Genomic DNA, 22,025 nt, shown 5'->3' on the forward strand with positions numbered 1-22,025 from the left:
ACAGATTTTAACCGCTTCTTTACATGCATTGTGAACTTCATGTTATCATTAGAACTGTTCACCTTGATTATCACAGTTCATAGAAATAGCCGGTATAGGTTTTTCTACTATCGGTAAATCCATAAGAAGTTCACGAAGCCACTCTGCCTCAACAGTGGCGATATATAATGCTACGAGTTCTCCTTCGTCTTGTGTAATTTCCTTACGGAGTCTTCCTTTGTTGATTTCTTCATTTGTTCTTCGTTTCTTCATGCCACTTGTGTAAGACAATACACATGTTATTCTTAATGTTTGTGTTATCATCCAAATCACCAAAACCATATATGATCACTCATATAGACACGTATAATCCTTAAAAACTGTATTCTTATTCGGTCTCTCTGTTTAAAAAGGCAATGCCTAACTCCATTTAGCGTTGCTGCACCACCTCATCTAGTATAGCTACTAGTGTTTTGTCTAGATTTTCTCCGCATGGAGATGCCTTTTTTTTTAAATCATCATAGAATGCTTTTGATGTATGTATGGAAATGAAACAAATCAGAGATTGAGAAAGATAAACTCCGGTATTATATATACTCATGAATGCATATAATGCCCAGTTTTGTCTGTACAGAGACAGATGCACGTATGAAAATGGACCAAGTAGTGATGGACAAAGATAAATTGCGATTATATTACTTATGAATGCATGTAATATCAATTTTTCATGATGTGCTGAATTTCCCTTTTTATTAGCATGGCATTACTTAACTGTTAGAAACGGTTAGGCACGCTAAGCCTGTCGCTGGCCTGGCGCCTAGAAACACAGTCAGTCTACAAGATACAAAGTTGCCAAATCGAAAAAATGCCAACCAAATGGAAACATGTCGGTGTCGCAATGGATCAGTCTCTAAAATATGTAAGACGATATCTACGGCAGTTAGTCATGCGTTTTGCACTTCACAACAGACCTGACACTAAGCCCTCAAATTCAAAATATATGGATTAATCATATCAAATTGCCTCTTGTTTTGTGGGGGGAAAATCGCATCCACAAACAAGAAGCTTTACTGAATAGACAGTATTATTGTTATATAAAAAAGAATAATGTTAGTTTTTTTAGAACAAAAAGGCAAGTCAATTATTAGATGCGGCAGCGCAACAAAAAGAAAACAAAATCTAAACGCTAGGTTTCAAAAACCCAAAAGTGAGCTCCAAAAATTGAAGAGGATTCCTTTCTCTTAATCTATCAAAATTGAAGAAAAATCAGCCTGTCTAGACAGTCTAGTATTATTCGTAATACTTCCATCTCCTATTAGTTCTGGATCTCACAAAACTCTTTCCAAGTCTTCTGAACTCTACACAGGATTGTCGACACCTGTAATGTGGTGTAAATAGAGTGGTTAACAGTGTATAACAAATCACCAAAAAACTTGAAGCATAATATAGATAATTCAAACTTTCAAAGGAGATTTACTGTATGCTATGTAGGTTCTATATTAGTTTTGTTCTATTAGTTTTTATGCTCCAGAATCAGTGGTCACCCGTGATATGTTTAAATGATCAAGATTGGCTACATAAACTATGTGACTAGATTTGTCTTTTGAAATGCTTTCAAACATGTCAATTTTGTTATAATTTATTAGTACTGAAGTGTAAAAAGTGTGGTCAAAGTTATCTCACGAAAATAGAAAAAAGTCAATAATGTAAAATAAGAAGGAACTGCATATGGTGCCTCCTAAGTCCTAACACTAAATTTAAGGTGAAGGCTGTCTATATATACAAAAATGGGTAGAATCACAGTTCTACAATTGAATCAGAAAATGAGACAATACTAAACAGGTGAAGATCTTGTTACTTTGCAGCATAACAATTTGAAATGATGTTCTTCGACTGTATTTACAAAATAAAATCTCGTTTCTACAGAGTTAATTAAGTCATATTATGTCCTCAAGTTTCACATGCTAATTGGAACTACTGTACCAATAATCCTGATGGATCAATGCTGCAAGGGCTTTCTGCTCCAAAGAACTCTATGATATGGTTGATTTTACAGCATAAAACATCGAAAACTAGTACACAAAGATGCTGTCAATGATAAACATCACTCTTCAGAAGTTCCAAAGGCACTAAAACAATGTTCATATTTATGTATGCTGATTGGAAGAATATTTAACAATGCTCAGATTTATGTAAGCTGATTCGAAGAATATTGAAGTAGTTAGAACTGCAATAAAAACTGATCTAGCAAATAGAGACAGAGGAGTCAAACATGAAATAACCAAAGAAATTGTTGCAAAGATAACATACCGTATTTGAAATGAAAAAAAAAAACCATTTATCCTTTTTGAATAGTTTCGAGTGATGGGATTTCATATCTGCAAAAATATTGACAGCTAGCATATCAATGAATGGAATATTATGGATAAACAGGGAAAGTTTATGAACCAAATTTCTCATTACCTGGGATATGGTATGAGAATAATGCTGCCTTCCAAATAAGAACTTCTTTTTAGTACATTTCAGTTGGAGATCCATGACAATTTGCTCTTGGGTACTAACGCCAATATTAGATGCTTTAGAATTTGCATAGCCTAGTTGCCAGATGAAACAACTTCAGCAAATGACACACAGGAAGGCCTGAAAATGTCATTCTCTCTGACTACTTTGTTATAGACAAGCTTAAATGGGCGTGACCCATATGTCTTGTTAAGCAAACTTATTGGGATTCTCAGAGTTTGTTTCCGACGGCTTTTCCCCTTTACATATATCCTGAAACTACCTTCATCATGCCTGTTGTCTTCTTGCATGTCAGGACTCAGTTCAATTCTAATGGCATCCTTTAATTGTTTATCTTGATCATCGTGTTTGTTGCTTATCAAATTGCCACTTACTACCACTGCAGGAGTCTCCATCTCCTCCTTGGCCACTGCAGCATTACTGTCCAGTGAAGGGCCTATACTAACAACAGCTGCATCAGATTGAATATGTTTATCTGCTAAAGATTGAGAAATAGGGTCAACAACATGTGGCGTGGGAATGAAGTCAACTGTATGGCTACTTGACCATGACGACATTGGCACAAATTCTGATGGCACTGGGCCCATATAAGGTTGCCATCCATAATGGTTAGGCCGAAAAATGTTAGTGTTCATGGGAAATGTGGTGCTTGGAACCACCTGTGGTTGACTATATGGTGGATAAATAAATGACACAGGATGCATGAGATTACGAGATCGGGGAGTAGGGTACAAATGATGAGGAGAAGTGCACAAAGGAGGACCACTTGGTACCATAGTTGAATGACCAGGATGCAGGGATACATTCACAGGCCAAGGTCCTACTCCTGGAATGGCACCTGGTGGTGGGAGACCAACATTGCCAGAAAGGGGGCTAAGTACAGATGGAGATGGATTAAATGGTGGTGCAGAAGCAGATAGCTTCTTATTAGGCATCTCTCTCAAATCAATATTACTTAGCACTAAGTTAGGCTTGGACTTCTCACTTCCAACACCTTCAAGACTCCCTGCGTTTGTCGTAGATGCTGAAACTGAAATATTTTCTATACTGTGGGGTAGAGCTTCAAAAAATTCCGTATCAGACTTCTCAGTCTGTTCAGTTTTTACAGATCCAGTGGACTCAGAAAACTCAATGGCTGCACCATCATTGTTACTACTTGATAGTTCTTGACTTAACACATTGGCATCTTTTGGACTATTTACAGGCTCACTTCCAATTCCAGATTCCTCAGCCTTTGGTATTGGCAAATCTTGTAACCTGTCTTTGTCCAGATTCTCAATCTCCAGTTCTCCTTCAGAGAATTTTGTTTCTTCTAATTTCTGGAGTTTTCCTAGCACATTGGTTTCTTCTTTGGAATTATTGGTATTTGCAGAGACAGGTCCCTGCTCCACTTGGAGTGAATCAACCAAAGAATCTTTCATTTCTTGTGCAATAATCTGACCAAGTGATGGTTGGTTCTGTGGTACATCATCTCTAGGTTTCTGTATTTGAGTCTTGGCAATTGTTCCAGGGCGTGCTAATGCAACATCTTTGTATGATGGAGCATTTCCACTACTTGCAACTAAAGTTCCATGTGACTCACTTTCTTTGTGATCTGTTGAGGTAGGATTGTGTGCTTGTGAGTATGTTACCTGGGATTCTGCTTTACCACTCATCTGCTCTGTACTCTTAAAAGTATCTAGCACCTCCGTGGTTGCAGTCCCTGGCTTAACCCGATAGGTCACAGCCTTGTAAATCTTGCGACCAAACCTGGCACCAGATGTCTGCACTTTCACATGCTGCTGAGGATCTGTGTATGTTGTAGGTACAACTGTTCTCTTCCTTAAGAAATAATACCGGTTATTTGAGTAGGAATTCCTTGCCTTGTATTGTGAAGTATATGTTGGATCATGACTATCAGGTTCATACACCTTTCTGGTGGTTGGGCGATAATGCTTCATCTGTTTTCCTGGACCCCCAGCTGATTTAGGTCTTTGAACAGGCTGCCAACCATCTTCAGGTTCTGAATTTTCAACTTCAATAACTTCCTTAGGTGCATTAATGTTCACCTCAGCTATATCTAGTTGTAGCTCAGAAGGTGCTGGATGCTCAAATGATTCAGGAGTCTGTTTAACCTCAGCTTCAGAAATAATTTTAGTACTGTCATCTTTTGATGGCTCTGTAACTTGCTGTTCCTCATCTATAATGAGATTTGAATGTCTTGGAGATATCTCAGGGCTTGCTCCATTTGAACTTTCATTTGAATGAGATAAAACCTGACAGAATGAGTATGGGTGAATAAATTCTTAGACAGAAAACAAATTTAAGGCAGAAAGAAATATAGGTAACCAACCTTTATGCTTGAGTATCTCCTTTTTCCAGATTCAGAATCTCTTCCCTTGCTCTCTTGGTCAGGATTTATGTAATCAAGAAGATCAGATACACTGGACCAAAGTAAAAGTCAATACAATATCTGAATATCTATCTAAAATGGGGCATCAAAATAGCAGTGAACAAGTTTTTTGTGTACTAGCCTAGTGCAGAACAGAAGTTTATCCAAGGATTTATTATATGCTTTGGTGAGAAATATCCAGTTAAGGTCTCACCTTAGGTGTCCTTTACTAGCTATTGATGCGTCAGGTTTCCGAGTTCCATTCCGTGCAGCCTCTTGTTGCTCAATTACTTTTGACTCAAAGTATTCAAGCCAAGCAGCAGCATCCTGCATTCAGAAAAGGCTAAAAGGTTATGAATGCCCCCGAGTCCTTGTCTAGGCAAATCTGGGTGCCTATTTCTCCTTAATATAAAGCCACCTAGTTCCTCCTAGGTGGTCAAACTTTTCGTTTTATATGTCACAAAGAAGGGAATGTTTTCTTCACAAAATAAAGGAACTGGCAGTTCTTGAAAAAAAAACTACACGTGTCATTTTGGACAATGAAATGCTCTGTAATGTACATTTTGACTAATGACTATAAATCTGTATAGTAATATGCAACTCACCTCAGTTGCCTTTTGGTTATACATTTGAAACATCCCCATATATAATTAGTGGTGCAATTTTATTGAGCTTTTCATATTTTTCTTCTGCTTGTGGTTAGCTATAAATGATTCTACCACTCCCATGAACAAAAGCATCATTTCTAGTGGGAAACTTGGAATATCTGAAGGACAACCAAGTTGTCTACCTATATTCCTGTGGAGTATAAAGGACAGTTTAAGGGAGTAATTCCATTAGTGCAGAGTTTTTGGAGGTACTTCTGATGGCTATATAGTGACATTATTCTTATCTGATCAATTTCATTATTAAGTTAATACAAGTAGTGAAGCGTTGTTTTGACTACATGCATTTAAAAATGACCTCTAATTGTAGGCAGTACTTTTTGCATGGGAGGAGGGAGATGTGAGTTTGGAAGGTCAAGTAGTGCCTAAGAAGGAGACCTTTCGTTATCTAGGATCGATGTTACAGAAAGATGGAGATATTGATGCAGACGTTAGCCATAGAATCAAAGCAGGGTGGATCAAGTGGCGACAAGCTTCTGACATTCTTTGTGACAAGAGGGCACCATAAAAGCTAAAAGGCAAGTTTTATAGAACAGCGATTATACCCGCTATGTTGTATGGAGCAGAATGTTGGCCTACAAAGATTCGTCATGTTCAACAACTGAGTGTTGTAGAAATGCGTATGTTGCGATGGATTTGTGGTCACACAAGAATGGACCGAGTTAGGAACGATGATATACGTGACCGCCTAGCACCAATTGAAGAAAAGCTTGTCCAACATCGATTGAGGTGGTTTAGCCATGTCCAAAGGAGACATTCAGAGGCACCAGTGCATTATGGAGTCCTAAGCCAAGCTAATAATGTGAGGAGAGGTAGAGGTAGACTGAAATTGACATAGAGAGAGGCAATAAAAAGAGATTTGAAAGTTTGAGATATACCTAGAGATCTATGTTTGAATAGGAGTGCCTGAACCATGACTAGGGGCTCTTGGTGGGTCTCAACTCTAGCCTACCCCAACTTGCTTGGGACTGACATGCTTTGTTGTTGTTGTTGTAACAATCATATTTCAAGAACGCATACCTGAGTTCGTAGGTCATCTGGTCCAAGCTTTGCACGAAGGATTTGCAAGGTTGTTTGCTCATGCTGAACACTCAAGGAATATGCTTCCATCAATGAGAGAGCTATGGCTATAGCATGGTAGCTGGCAGCAGTCTACAGATAACAGAAAATAGATCAACTGAAAGTTGTGAATCAATCAAAAACTATATGCCAAGTATATTAAGCATGGCATTGCAAGAAGGAAACATCATATTATAATTATTACCTGTATATGATCAGGCCCAAGCAATTTCTGGTTGCATTTTAAAGCTTTGTGCAAGTATCTTAGAGCTACATGCACATTGCCCAATCCTTCTTCCATCATAGCTACATTGATATATGTAGCAGCTGTATTTGGATGAGATGGCCCGCACGTAAGATGCAGAAGATATAGCGCACGCTTGACATACCTAATTTACACCAATTGTTAATATTTGCAGATACTGTTGCAGTTAATTTAAACCATCAGAACTGTACATTCAACAAGGACTATCAAACAAACAAGTACAATCCACTTATGTTTTAAAAAATCCTTTCATTTTCAAATATTTGAGCTTAGCAGAACATAAGATATAACCTGATAGACAAAGATCATAAAGAAAAAACAATGACCTACTAAACAAAAAAATTGGTAGAATAAAAAAATGACACTTCTCTTTATCCTTTCCTAAAAAATTAAAAACAACAACAACAACAGATGTTTGTAGATTAACATATTTGTAAAGGAATCATCATCTGCGACATGGGAGAAATAACAAATTTTTTGAACATGTGACAATTTTTTGAATAAAAAATCTAGACTGAGTAACAGAAACAAATCAATGCATGCTTGACAGAAATAACAAATATGTTTCATTTTGTCTCTTGCCAAATATCATTAACACCATATGAATAAACTAGATAGAATACTAACGCCAATCTAGATCTTGAAGATAGTGAGAGATAAGGTATTAACTTAGCTAAGACCTAAAAGGACTATTGTTGTCCTTTAGGCTATTATTATGAAACTATAGATGATATTCATGAAACAGAAAATGAAAGAATGCTATAAATGTGCCTTTACTTTAGGGCCAATTCTGTATGTTGCAGACGGTAGTAGAACACAGCAAGGTCTCCATAGCTCTTCATAGTATCAGGGTGGTCAAGTCCAAGTTCCCTCTCGTTGATGTCTAGGGCCTTTTGCTGATAAATAGTAGCCTGCAGTATTTTTTTTTAACATGTCAAAAGCTAGAACAGACACTGTCACAAAGCTTATTATCTACAGGAACGTTGGCCTTAAAATCATCAATTGATTAGTCATCACATGCTCTCTGGTACTTTGTTTCACCATACACATGTAACACAATTTCTCCTTAAAAGATATCATATTTATTTTATTTTCTAAAAATGTATCATATGTCTTTTAGTGCTATGATTACTTTAATCCTTTAACATATTGTGTAAGCATATATAATCATTGTTTTGAACCATGTTTAGTTGTAGCCACCTAGAATTGTCTGAAAATGTTTAGCAATTTATCAAATGATCTGATTTATTTACAGCTGCAACACAATATACCTGATTAAAATCACCAGTATGGTACAAAACAACAGCTAGCAGACTATAAGCTCCAGCTGTCATTCGGTGGTAGGGACCACATACAGTTATGAGCTTGGAAAGAGCCTGTATTGTCGTAGAGAAAAATAGAAATCAATGAATATTATATGAAAAAAAGATGTGACATTTACACGTGATTTTAGAAAGATACCTTGGTCCCATAATTGACAGCATCTTCAAGTTTACCCTTGTCAAGGGCAGTTTTAGAGGATTCTAGCAGTTGCCTACCATCTGCAGATGAGCATGCAACTTGCTGCATATTATGGAAAAATCAAGTTAGTTGCATTTTTATGTCATTTCCTGTTAAGGCTAACAAAATATTGATAAATATAAAAAGCTGTAAACTACTGGAGATCATGACTGATGTACATTTCATCACAGAAACCATGTATCTGATTACATATGATGAACCAAATTAATTTCAGAAGGATAATAACCCTATCTTGCAAACTTTACCTTATGTACAGGTACCAGGCTAATAATGTCCTGCTTATGGAATGGGAAAGAGCAATCCATAATGAAATCTCCGGGTGCCAACTCAATGCCCACCTAAAAGCAATGATTATCCTCAATTAGAGCACACCACATCAGGATGAAATTTTTATAATAAAAAAGATAAAAAAAAATATGAACTTTTACCTTATGGCATAGTCCTCTAAGGACAGCATATTTCCTCACATCATGGTAATGTTTCTCCGTGAGCTCAAATTCATATCTCCTTTTCAAGAAGGTCACCAGCCATCTCCATACTAGGGGATGTACATTAGGAGAACTTCCAGAGACATCAGATTCAGGAACACCAAGCAGTAAGTTCAACGCTGCAGCTATTGTTAGTGCTAATTGTCGCATGTCTGAAATAGCAGAAATCACAGAGCGGACGATATGCTTGAAAGCACGCACTATCATCTCATGCACACATAAGGACTGAACATGTGAAAGCTTCTCTGAAAGCTTGACCTATACCGATAGTTATCTAGTCAGCATTTACAAAGAAATTGGAAAGAAAGGCATTCATTCTATCAAATGTAAACCAGAATTTGAAACTTACAACTCGTCCTAGAGAGCGCATCTGTAGGCCTCTGGTATGCATGAAATCAGTCAAAGTCCTACCGTCAACAGGTGAAAGTTCCAGAGAACCAAAATCAGCAACCTGAATATTTTCTTTGATTAGTTATTAGGCTTCTGACTCGAAAAAAAAAATGCCACATGGAAATCTATCACTCATAATGCCATTAAAAACTTGACCACAGGAGAAGATGCTCCCCTGGGTTTGTCATAAAACTCATAATCTCAGATATCGATACATACCAGCTTAGGAAGTGCAACTTCATCGTAGTACTTCAGAGCCATCTCAATCAACTCAGGTGGTGACTGTACAACAAACAAGGTTACTCTACAGTCTTCATGGAGAATTATAAAGAAATGAGCATTTGTACAACAAAGACTGTTTTACTATTCATCAGTTAAACACAACACAAATAAAGCTAAGTTGACTTTTCAGTTGTATTGAAAAGAGATGCATCACCTTCTGGTGGAGCCCAGTTTCAGATTCTTTCAACCTTGTAAAAGCAGATTCTGGTAATAAATCCTTCAGCAGGTTTTCATTCTCAGAAGCACTAGACTCTCCTTGAGGCAATTCAACATCTGATGGCTTGTCTTTCTGGCTTTCTGCAGAGCTTTTGGGCCCCAATGAGGAACCCAGGTCAGCAGAATTAACATTTTTCGCATTCTTAAGAGCTTTGAGAGGCTTCCCTAGCCCTTCAATCTTTGGTTCTTTAGATTTGTCCACTGTTTTCTTCTTATCCTTCTCACCACCTTGCTTTTTATCCTTATCAGAATTTTTCTGATCCTGCAAATGCTGAACCCAGCAGGCACCAAGTTCCCATCTCATAAATGACTCTTTTACATTTTCCTCTTCCTCAAGCTTTTGAAGACTTTCCTTCAATAACTTCTCAACAAAAGTTTGTGCCGCAATTAGTTCTTCCTGCCTATGATTTTGTAAAAGGTTTGATATCTTCTTCTCCCCAGTAGAAGTGGCTTCATTAAGGAGCATCCTCAAACTAAATAAATGAGCAGTTCATCAACAAAAGACAGGATGAAGCACAAATAAAATCTAGAGAATAACATAGAAGCATTGCTGTACTCTTGTTATTAACCTGTTAATGTTCAATGCATGTGCACCCCCTTCAGGTTGATCTGCGATATTCATAGGCTTGATAGAAGAGTTTACTTTGGTTTTGTCGATATTGTCCACCTTTGCTACTGCAACATACCCAAAATATCTAAGGTTGATAATGCCCAAACTGTCAACATCCTGCAACATTAGAGAGAAAAATAATAAATTACTATAGTTTGTGCAGAATATGAACAAGGCAACCTTAATTTAGAACCCTTACATGGGCAGCTGTGTTTTCATCCGCAGTTATTCCTTTCAAAAGGTTCCTTTCCGCAAGATTCTTAGAGTCCATTCCTGTGGCTCTGTTTCCATCTATCTTAGTGTCCAACTTGCAGCTTGCATCTGAAGAATCTCTTGTGAGAGTGATGCTAAAATTTCCCACTGTCTCAGAATACAAAACTTCGTCTATCTTGGTTGATGCCGATAACTCTGTACTTTCCATTACATGCCTTACTGCTGCAATAGCCCGAAAGATAGCAACATCTACAAAGAGGCTGTGAAGTAGGAATGCTCTCCTGTCACGGAGTTCCCTCTCCTCAGCAGTTTTGCAAGCCATGGATGTGAGATAGAGAAATTCATCTGCCCATGGCACCATGTCGCTCTTTCCATCCCTCCCCCAACCACCTCCACTGCCTCCCCATGTTTCATCCTCAGCAGGAAGAGGAGGAAATGTTGATGGTGACTGGGCAGCAATTGGAGGAACAAGCCATGTATTTGCACGAAACCCATAAGGAAAATTTCCAAACTGCAATGTAAGAGCGACACCAACTAGGTAAGGACATGACAATCGAATAGGAGAAAGGTTTATATCAAAAAAATGCCAAACTGCAATGTAAGAAAGACACCAACTAGGTTAAGGACATAACAATGGAATAGGAGAAAGATTTATCAAACAAAGATGCAGCATAGCTCAATGTACTCACTCCGGCCCAAATTATTGGTTGTTTTGGCTTTTCTAGAGATAAAGCTATGTCTAGATACATAGTAAAAATTATGTATCTAGAAAAGCCAAAACAACCTATAATTTGGAAAGAAGTACTTGGGTACCAGAAAACTGGACTTATCCATGAAGATTCAACACTTTTGCAATACATGAGTGCTGAATTAAGGTGCTTCAACAAAAGCAGAAAGCACTATATGCAACCAATATTGTTGAAACAGGTTATGAAGGTACATGAGCATATCTATACGAGTAGAAAAGGTATTCCCAGAAGAGAACACAACCAAAATTTTTATTTTCTACTTGAAGTACAAGTACATTAACATTTAACTAGTTCTGTTTCAAATCAACCATACTATTATAATGCATGCCTGATCATATAACATAATTCTAATAGAACTAATGTGAATACTTTACACGGGTGAAGGCCTACAGCAGCTTCGGCCTAGGGCTCTAGCCCTAGGCATAGAACTAGAATGCTAAACCAAAATACTCTGAGAATCAATGGATTAGAGCGATAAAGGCTAAGACGGCACTACTAGCCCTATGCTTGGGATAATTCTAGCTCCACCCCTGATAATTTCCAACATCGAAAACGAATGAGGTAATAGCAAACCTTGTTTCGTTCCAAAAATGCCTTCATAAGATCTTCATAAGCCTAAAACATATCCAAACAACAAAAAGGATAGACATAAAGTTAGACATAATGAAAGAATTTAGCAACATGGAACATACTGGCAGTAGTATGAAACATCAAGTATGATGGAAAATCTTGCAACTTATAATTGCCGGTGATTAGATGACTCCTGTTGCACTTTAGCAATCTGTGATTCCAATATTTCTCATGACACTATCATAAAAGAAACGCGGATGTAGAATTTACTTTCTGCAACAGCATGTCCACATTACTATTAAAACAGCATTAGGCATAAACGAATTGCTTTTGATTTGCAATCCCACAAAAGGTTTTATCATGCTAAACCTAAAATTATGCCAGTTGAGTATATTTCGATACTGAGGAAGACACACACTCTTCACAAACAGATATCAGTCATTTTAATCAAAGTGAAGGAGATCCTGAAATCCTCCTTGGATTATGAATCAGTTTTGCTATGGTTCAGAAAATAGTAATAATTAAAAGGTGGGCACTAAATAACAAGGTCAAATATCTTCAGCATTCAAGATACTATTAGCCAATAATGAAAAAAATCCAGAAGTTCAGGGAGATAGACTAACATTATCAAATGGTCTACTAAGATGCCTCAGAAGATCGACTAGGTTATGGCACAAGACTCGCTGCTTTCCTAAACTGAAGAATCCCTTTCGTCGAGCTTCAATAACAATGAATTTCCCACTACAAAGCTTTGCCTGAAAAGCACCAGATGATTCTCTAATTAAGGCCACCAGCCACAGAACAAAAAAACGAAGCATTCTAGCACAAATGAGCCAAAAGAAGATGCAACTTATTAGCCATTTTACCTCAAGAAAGAACAGATGGTCATCCGAAGGCTGCTCCTCCTGTCGAGGCTGCAACACTCGCCTTACAACTGAAATTAATCAAGAACTTTACGTAAATGCAACAAATCGTGGGTGCTAGACGTCTTCACTCCAATAACCCATGCGTGCTTCGGATTGCAGATAACGAGAGGCTGCCACTTACACTGGAGTGGCGGCGTGAGGTTGGCGAGTGAGAAGAACTCATAGAAGGCGCCGAGGCGGGGGCACGCGCCGCTCATCTCGGCCTCCAGCTCTGCCGCAGCCGCGGACTCCTTGGCTGCTGCCTCCTTTGCGGCTGACGACTCCTTCGCGGCGGCGGAGGACGGCGACGCCGGTGGCGGCGAGGCAGTGCGGCGCCCGCCCGAGGAGGCGGATGCGGCGGCCTTGGTGGTGGCGCTGGAGCTGGAGGGCTCCTTGGCGCCATCGGCGTCCTTGGGGGACGGCGGCGGCGGAGGTGGCGGCGCGGGGCCGAAGGAGGTGGTGCAGGCGACGATGTCCAGCAGACGCCGGACGTGCTCGACCGCGCTCTCCTCGCTGTACTCCTCTGCATTTTTAAAATTATTAATTATTAATTATTATTATATATCTTGATATATTATATGTCTAGCTGTATAGCAAAAATTATATATCTAGAAAAGTCAAAATGATTTATAATTTGAAACGGTGGCGGTCTCATAGAGACTTTATTCTATTTTTTCAAACATGGGTGTTTTTTGGCTATTTTTAAACATTTTGTCATGGGAAAAACAAGGACCTACTCAAACTTTCTAAAAAATATCTAAATTATTTTTAGTATTTGGCATTTCCAACAGTTAAAACTTTTGACAGCTTCAAACTTTTTCATTTATTTTAATATGAATACTAGTTCAAGAAATCAAAACATAAAAAATGGCAGCATTTAATTCTAGATTTTTTTATTTTTCAAACAAAAGTGTCTGTGTCTATCAAAGAATGTAATTTTGTCACAAAAAAAAGGTTATGTTTATACTTTTTAAAGAATTTTAAATGAGTAGAACCTATAGTTTTGTGATACATTGGATACTACGTATACATTTGTACATTTGTGATACTAGCGCACATTCAATATGTATTCCTAATATGCAACTCCTTATACATGTACTATTGTACTTTTTATGACAATACACATGTACTTTTATGATAATACGATACATGAAATGTAGTTTTGTGATATAACTTCTTAAATGTAAAATAATATTATATAATTAATCTAATGGTACCAATTTGACATTATAAATTATAGTTTTTTAAACAAATTTGGTCAAACATTAAATCATCAGATTTCTTGATAAATGATAATTGGTTTTTAGACTAATGCAGTAGAAAGGAGGGCATCTTGGTTTTTATACCTTCCACCAACGTGAGCGTGCACGGTTTCAGTGTAGCAATGTCAGCGGTATCCTTCAAGGCACCATCACGCATCTACAAGGAAGCAAAATAAGATGAATAGTAATCACTGTATTTACAATTTGGAAATACCAGAAATACACAAATAACTGAAAGCAAAGATAATGTGACTCAGCTACCATTTCACTCTTACTGTATATGAACATGATGCAGATAGTAACACCACGTAGGTTGAAAAAAACAGCGTGTTCTATATTTCTTGTGAAACTTTCCCATTTTTTTCCTCCAGCAACCCAAATTGACTTTGGCTGGTGCCCGCTGCCCCATAACTACTTGTACTTGGCATTTACCTCATGTGTGAGAGAGTAGTTTGTGATGGCACACGTGGCGGTGTTGACGCAGAGCAGCCGCCTCACATCGATGATCCTGTCCGTTGAAATCCCCTGAACAAAGAAGCAGGCAAATATGGAGCAAAGCTATGCTATGAATACGACCAAACTGGTTTTAGTGTAATAAAACTATAGTTTGCAGTTTCAATATGTGATTTGCAATAGAAAACATAATTCGCCGCCTTGTTCGGGTGTGTACGTATGTAATACAATGAATGAGAAAACTGCAATGAGATTGAACAACTAGAATGGTGTGACAAGGACTCGGAAACCAAACCTTCAGAATGACATGAGACTGGTCCGGGAGGTTCACACTGATGTCAATGGCGACAGGGAGAACTATAACAATCACAAGATGAAATCAAAATGATAAGCTGGAAATTAAACAATGGCTAAGAGGAAACTAAGACTATATAGTGAAGATGAAAAGCACTCACCTTTCTCATCTTTCTTCTTCTTCTCGCCCTTGCCCTTCCCACGCTTGCTCTTGGGCGCCATGCACGCGCCCAACGTCGAGCGAGCAAGCTCAGCTCAAGCAGCCCAACTGCGCAACAGCAACAAAACCGAAACAATTAAATTGCATGCTCTGAAGTCTGAACTGAAGGTTTGGCACACAGACAATTAGATATAGAATGGCCGTCAAGCACTTGGATTTAAACAAGAGTAATACTAGTGGGCATGCAGCAAGATCTGATTCACTTTCACTAGATACACCTTGATTATTTAACACGCTTCTTCCAACCTTTCTATCTTCAATCAAATGCTGAGAAAAATATGGAACGACACACCGCCTTTCTGTCTTAGTATTTCAGAGCGGATTAAAAATGCAACCTTTAGTCGCATGCTCATTGCTTAGCAACCATCATGGCCGCCAAACAACCGAAAAGAAAAGGCACTCGCTTTCCTTCCTTGCTATATCCTAGTTATTAGTACCATATGATGGCATCATAGTGATATGATGATGGCATGATTGTTAGCAAAAGGCGGTGCTATTAGAGTATTAGTAATGTATCTGCATGTAACACGCCGTGAGCCCATCACCACAGCACAAGGCACAGCAAGTACATGTTTTCACACGGCTATTCAGAAGAAACATGCGTGTGGCACATGTTCTGTAAAAAGAGAGCGAGCGTCAAGAAATGGTTACAGGGACGGAAAAGCACGGTGAGGACAAATTAGGGGTCCTTGACATGTGGGCATGCCATGTTCATGGTAAAAGTTAGCCGTGACAGAGAAACACTGGTCGTGTGTACATGTATCTGCCCGGCCCACGCCACGAATACTGACCAGAAAAAATACCGATAAATGGTGTAAGAAAGAAGAGTAAGCAACAGTTTTGGAACTCTGACCCCCGGCGGCCCCTACCACGACCGGATGAGAGATGACTGACTTAGCTTGTGCTGCACAAAAGTATATATGTATGTATACTGGAGCTGGAAGGAGTAATTCAGAAAGTTAGTTGTGTTAATGCCAACTAGAAAATGAAGGGATAAGGTTTTTCACGGAGCAGCGCAGCCTGTGAACCAAGAGAAAGCTAGCTCTGCCTGCCTTCGTTTTTCTGGTACCAAATTTCACACCAAGTGATAGCGCCTGCCGAGCAGAAACAGATATTGCGACGAACAGAACAGGGACGGGTTCGGGTTGGGCCTCATGATAATTTTACGCCCACGCTAGGCATCGCTAGCAGAGGTGCTCATAATTCACCTTTCTCACACAAGCAGTAGCTAGCCTAGTATGCAACAACACTAGTACTGAAACGTTCAAGATATACATACACACTTGCTACCTCTTACAAAACAAGAGTTCTGAATGGCAGGCAGGCATGACAGGACACACCACACAGCATCAGATTGCAACAAGCAATTCGCTGAGAGAGAAGCAGCAGAGCAGTACGTGCTCCATGTTTCAGTGTTCACAGTCATCATAGATACCACAGAAGCAATAAAGAGAAGAGAGCCAAATGCCGCGTGGCTGAGCATGAGCATGGACGCATGAGACGACGACGCCCAAGAAACAAGAGGAGGCACAAGAATTTACCAGCGGGCTGGCGCCCAGCTGCTGCTGCTGCTCTTCAGAACCCTGTGTGTGTTTGCTGGACGACCTCGCTGAAGGCTGCGCAAAGTGTAGTTGTACGAGCGAGCACCGACACCGAACAGCGGACGTGTATGTTGTGTAGAGCGGGCACAGCTAGCTAAGCGGTGCTGCTGGAGGTTGCCATTATCGGGATAAGCTAGAGAGAGAGAGAAGGTTGTAGATGGAACGAAAGAACGAGAGCGAGAGGATAGAGCTGCAGGGAGCGAGGCGGGAGCCCAGCTGGGAGGTGAGCAGCAGAGCAGAGCAGAGAGGAGCGGAGGGAAGGAGAATGATAGCGAGCGAGGGGGCTGCTGAGGTATCGCTGATAAGGGTGGATTGGTGGAGATTCAGATAGGGTCCTCATTGGCCGCTTCTGCACCTCATGCTATCTCTCTCGCGCTCGCGCGCGGATTCAGTCACGGGCCGGACGGGACGGGACGGGCCCCAAATCCCCAAGACGGGTCCATGCAAAACCGTGAATGCAAAGCCTCCTCCTCCCTCTGCCCCTCTCGGCTATATATATATGCTCCATCCATCAGCTCCTCTCTCCTCCGGCACTGCTAGCTCCTCCGAGTCCATGGACGACTGATGCGTCCAGCTGCTGCGTTTCTCTTCTTCTTCTTCATCGTCGTCATCAACTCATCATCTCCGCTTTCGCAGGCAGCTCGATCAATCTGTGAGCAGTGAGCTCTAACATCTCCTCGCTTTCGAAGTATTCACGTTGTCGGCGAGTTCAGGGGCGTCTGATGAGTAAACACTGGGCATTAATGTGCATGCATGTGGGTGCAGTGGTGGCCCTGGGCAGCATCGCAGGGAGGTTTCCTCTGGCTGGGTCGCTCAATCTAGGGAAGGGTGATGAACTGACGAGGTGGAACTTGTGCCCCTGCTGGCTCGTTTTGCTTCCTCCAAGCCCCAAAGGTGTGGCCACAGTAAGTACTAAGTCCAAGAAAAGAACGAAAGAAAAAAAAAATTGAAGTTCGCAAAACATGCCAATAAATGGGCAGCCATATGCATCTGCCTTTTGAACCCAGACATGCATCCTTTTCTGATCCACTTCCGTACACAACGTAACCCTCCTCGTTCTGGATTCCTGTTGGAATATATGGGCTTGGCCCAATAAGAGATTCTGAAATTTCCAGGAAAATCTTAAAGGCATATTCAAGTGAGCAAAGAGAGGGAGTGAAAAACCTTTAGTTCCACCTTGCTTGGGGAAGTGTAGGTAGCCATGATTAGTATGGAAGTCCTTTCTACTTCGTCAAGTTTAGTGTGAAGAGGAGAAAGTAAACCTACAAGAGCTCACTCGCCTTGCTGGGCGGGGTGGGGCGAGGCGAAGGGCGCAACACCTGTGTGAATGGTCTACCGAAATGGGATAGTTAGCTGCTCCGAGCTCTTCCTTCACCACTCATCGATGACTTTGTACCATCACAAGCAATGGCGTCTCCCTCTGCAGACGAAAAGTACATGCACCGTGATCCAATTTGTTATTGTCTCCCTACTGTTTTGACGATCACAAGCAATGACATCTCCCAACTGTTTTGATGATCATGCTCATCACGCAGCTGTTCATGCTGACCAATCTAACTAGTACGCTAGGGCTTCACATGCTAGTATATGAGATCGTCATGATTTATGTTCTGGTTTTAATTTCCAAATTGCCTACCTTTTCAACAACCCAAAAACATTATTGTAGGCCTTTTCCTGAATTAATTATGACTAATTTTGCTGATGCTCTTAGGCCGAATTTTTTTTCCCGGTGTGCATTTTAAGAGGTGTACTGAATTGAGTTGCATGTACCGACCAATTCAACCTAAAAGCTTAACCTGATGGGGAGAGGTGGGCAATTCACTTGTATTCCAACACTCCCCTCACGTGAAGGCTCCCTCATGCCTCATACATGGGCGAGCATCAATTATTTTATTTAATTGCGCTAACCAGAATTTGAACTCGAGACCTCTGGCTTTGATATCATACTGAGTTGCATGCACCGACCAATTCAACCCAAAAGCTTAAACTGATGGGGAGAAGTGGATAATTCACTTATATTCCAAGCTAGTCAATGCCACGCTCTGACTTCAGGGCATGAAAGTATTCTGGGTTAGTGCTGACGCGCTCAAGAAATATCTCTGAAGAAGATCAAAGAAAATTACACGAAGCCAACACTATCTCGTTGGAGCCAATCCCTAACGTTAAAGTTGAGAATTAACTGAACAGAAAGATTAAGCATCTAGGGTCGGATCTAGTGAGTATACACCACATATTTATTTATGCCAGTTGTGAACAGTATGATGCAGTGATTGCAGAGCAACCATGTTTTAGCAGACCCAACGTCGTCCAATAGGGTGACTGACACGACTCAAAAATACCATGAAAGATGTTTTGGTGCGCGACCGTTACACAAAGACTAAAACGCGTGCAAGCCTGAACTGAAGCAAGAAGCATCCTCCAAATTGGTATTTTAATTTCTGCTGTCCGGGCAGTGTTTAGCTTGTTTGCCGCACCTCATACTGGTGGCAAATCCTCAACGGCGTCTCGTTAGACACTGGTCTTTCCTCTGACCAGAGCTCCATGTTCACATCACCAGTTCCCCAGTGCACAAAACATTTGCTGCCTCCCTGGGATTAAACCGATTCACCAAGCTCAGCCCGACACACTTGTCCACTAGCATCCATTCTCCTGTGAATTTGCCAAAAGTAAGTACATGAGTTGACAGAGATGATTAGATGAAGGGTCATGAAATTGTGCAGCACAGGGTAACTTACCGTTGGGTCTGAGGTCTCCCTCGAATGCTATTTCTCCTGCATCCGGGGAGATCTCTTCCTTTGAACCATTGATGGCCGTGAAAGCAACCACTACTTCAGTTGGGTGTAGCAGGGTGAATGTAGGATGAACTCGTAAACAGACCAACCTTCACAGTGAAAACAGAATTCAGTGTTTCAAAATATATTCTTTGAAAGAATCAATTGAACTGTTTGAAGAAAAAAACTATTCATGCTTAATGTTCTGTTTCTGGTGTCATCTTTGTTCTGTAATTCCTCAAGTCCGTAAACAACAGTAAGGAGCACATGCATCTGAGCACAGGAAGAGGCAGAGACTGAGAGGAAGAAGGGCCCTCACCTTGAAAACCCACCAGAACCAACTCCTACACTTCTTGCCTGAATGCTAGAATCGATCTGAACAATCTTTGGGTTGTCCTTCAAAATAGATATCTGGCGCTGGAGAACCAGACCACCACCAATGTCTCCTTCCATACAAATAGATTCATCCTGTCCAGATTGTTCAAGATACCTCCTATAGTTTTTTTGAACTTAAAGTTACTTAGTGGACAAAACTGGAACTAGTGTTCGGCTGGTCGAAAAGCTGCTGGTGCTGATTTGTATGGCTGATTTTTTGAGAGAGAGAAATATTGTACCGTGGCTTATAAGCCAGCAAATAAGCTGGCTTATTAGGCCAGCCGAACACTGTATCAAATTATCTCAATCCTGCTGTGAAGCCACTGGGAATCTGCAAATATCAGTTACAAATTATACGCATGCTATGCTAGATAATAATTAACGCATGATACTCAAAGCTAATGACAAATTAACATGATCTATTCAAAGAAGTACACCGCGCGCACCCGTCCACGCCGTCCGTCTCAGGGCGACATGGATAGAGCATCCTCCCCGCACCGCCGCCCCCTCTCCCCGTCCCTATACCTGGCCATGCAGCCCGCGGGCTCGTGGCCTGGCCCGTGGCCCGGCCCAAGCACGGAACGGCCCGGTGGCCATCGGGCCCGGGCCGGCCTGGCCTGAAGGACTAGGACGTGCCTAGGCCGCCACCTAGGCCCGCAGCACGGCACAGGCACGGCCTGGTGAAAGAGGCGGCCCGGTGAGCGGCCCAGCCCACGAAGCCGCCTCCCCTGCGCGGCCACGACCGTATATATGCTGCCCCCCGCCCCCCATCCCTAACCCTAATCCCACTCCACTCTCGCCGCTCGCAGTCGCAGTCGTCTCGTCTCGCTCGCTCTCGATCCGCCGCCTGGAGCTCGCCGCCGCTCGCCTTGAGCTCGCCGGCCCTGCTCTGCCCCCCCCCCCCCCGCCCCATCCCTAACCCTAATCCCACTCCACTCCCGCCGCTCGCAGTCGCAGTCGTCTCGTCTCGCTCGCTCTCGATCCGCCGCCTGGAGCTCGCCGCCGCTCGCCTTGAGCTCATCGGCCCTGCTCCGGTGACCTCGTCGCCGCTCGTCCACCTCGACCTGAGTTCGCTAACCATCTCCTCCCTCCTTTCCCTTCCTATCCCCTCTTCCCCCTCCTCCGGTGTACCATGTGAGTTCGTCGTGCCTGTCTGTCCTTCCGCCGCCGCTCGCCGTCATTGTAACTATTGTCTGTCTCCTCCTCTGGCTGCCTCCCTGGCCTCTTCTCCAGCACTAGGCTCTGGTGGCGTAGGTTAGGGTTAACCCTAACCCTAACCTTAGATCTATGTTGTGTCTGTCCATCTTTCACTCACTGACTGACTCACCCCTGTTCTTCTATTCTGTCCTCTGTTCTTCGTAGGTTGGTGGTGCCTGACGCCGCGTCTTCCTCCTCTGGAGGCGCCATGGATAGGCCGTCAGCGCCAAAGCGCCAGCGTCCACCGTTGAGGGACGATGTTGGAGCTAGAGGTCAGGGGACTCAGGGCCAGGGTCGGCCGTCCGGCCCTTCCTCGGTTGGGGTCACCATGCCGGTGGTGGCGGATGTCTATTCCCACCTAGCTGATGGCGAGCACCCTGAGCCTGAGGAGGAGCTAGAAATCGAGGACGACGACGACATCGGTGAGGATGCCCGCGGGCTGTTCGGCATCGATCTCGGTGATGGCACCCATCCGATTGATCTCGATGCCGGCGACGGCGACGGTGGGGTGGCAGCCTTGACCGACACTCATGGTACCTCATCGACTGGTGGTACTGGTAAGGGTAAGCTCATATCTCCTGTTTGGGAGGATTTCACTGAGATTAAGGAAGGTAACATAAGAGTTGCTGCCATCTATAAAATGTGTGGTAAGAGGTATTCTGCTAGATCTGCTGCTGGCACTGGTCATTTAAAACGGCACTAGAAATCATGTAAGGCAAAACATGATAATGATAAGAGGGTCCAGTCTAGGCTTGCTCTAAATGCTGATTGTTTGCATAACTGGGTGTATGACCCTGCTGTTGCTTGTACTGAGTTGTGCCGGTTGATTGCTAGGCTGGACCTTCCATTAGGCATAGGTGAGACACAGGCCTGGGAGGATTACATTAAGCATGCTCATAACCCTAGATTTGAAAAGGTTTCTTGGCAGACCACTACTAGAGATATGGGCAAAATGTTTGCTGATCAACGTTCTTTGCTTATGAATTCATTGTTGCCTGCTTGCTCATCTGTTTCTTTGACATCTGACATTTGGTCTGGTAATGCTAAGG

At 41.8% G+C, this 22,025-nt stretch overlaps 1 protein-coding gene across 1 annotated transcript; it reads right to left on the bottom strand.

Annotated features, from left to right (window-relative positions):
• Window positions 1-964: 964 nt before the first annotated feature.
• On the bottom strand, window positions 965-16,905 carry LOC136549620 (protein REDUCED CHLOROPLAST COVERAGE 1-like). The gene is made up of 26 exons (XM_066540967.1): window positions 16,574-16,905; window positions 14,974-15,080; window positions 14,814-14,875; window positions 14,498-14,590; window positions 14,150-14,222; window positions 12,946-13,326; window positions 12,765-12,832; window positions 12,522-12,653; window positions 11,902-11,943; window positions 10,566-11,090; window positions 10,326-10,483; window positions 9,695-10,229; window positions 9,478-9,540; window positions 9,218-9,319; window positions 8,809-9,126; window positions 8,626-8,718; window positions 8,321-8,422; window positions 8,131-8,235; window positions 7,637-7,770; window positions 6,800-6,983; window positions 6,556-6,687; window positions 5,085-5,197; window positions 4,832-4,922; window positions 2,443-4,754; window positions 2,290-2,357; window positions 965-1,357 (listed from the first exon to the last, which is right to left on the bottom strand). Exons 2-24 carry the CDS (start codon window positions 15,032-15,034, stop codon window positions 2,574-2,576), a joined length of 5,748 nt encoding a protein of 1,915 aa, XP_066397064.1. The 5' UTR covers window positions 15,035-15,080; window positions 16,574-16,905; the 3' UTR covers window positions 965-1,357; window positions 2,290-2,357; window positions 2,443-2,573.
• Window positions 16,906-22,025: the final 5,120 nt, after the last annotated feature.

Source organism: Miscanthus floridulus, chromosome 4, assembly GCF_019320115.1.
Source record: "Miscanthus floridulus cultivar M001 chromosome 4, ASM1932011v1, whole genome shotgun sequence".
NCBI lineage: Eukaryota > Viridiplantae > Streptophyta > Magnoliopsida > Poales > Poaceae > Miscanthus > Miscanthus floridulus.

Bases quoted from the DNA above. Each gene is read 5' to 3' on its own strand.
- LOC136549620 (XM_066540967.1), bottom strand. From the start codon at position 15,034: ATGGCGCCCAAGAGCAAGCGTGGGAAGGGCAAGGGCGAGAAGAAGAAG. The intron at 14,223-14,497 runs GTAAATGCCAAG...GCTTCCTTGTAG, and splicing joins ACTACTCTCTCACACATGAG to ATGCGTGATGGTGCCTTGAA. The intron at 12,833-12,945 runs GTAAGTGGCAGC...GATTAATTTCAG, and splicing joins CCTCACGCCGCCACTCCAGT to TTGTAAGGCGAGTGTTGCAG.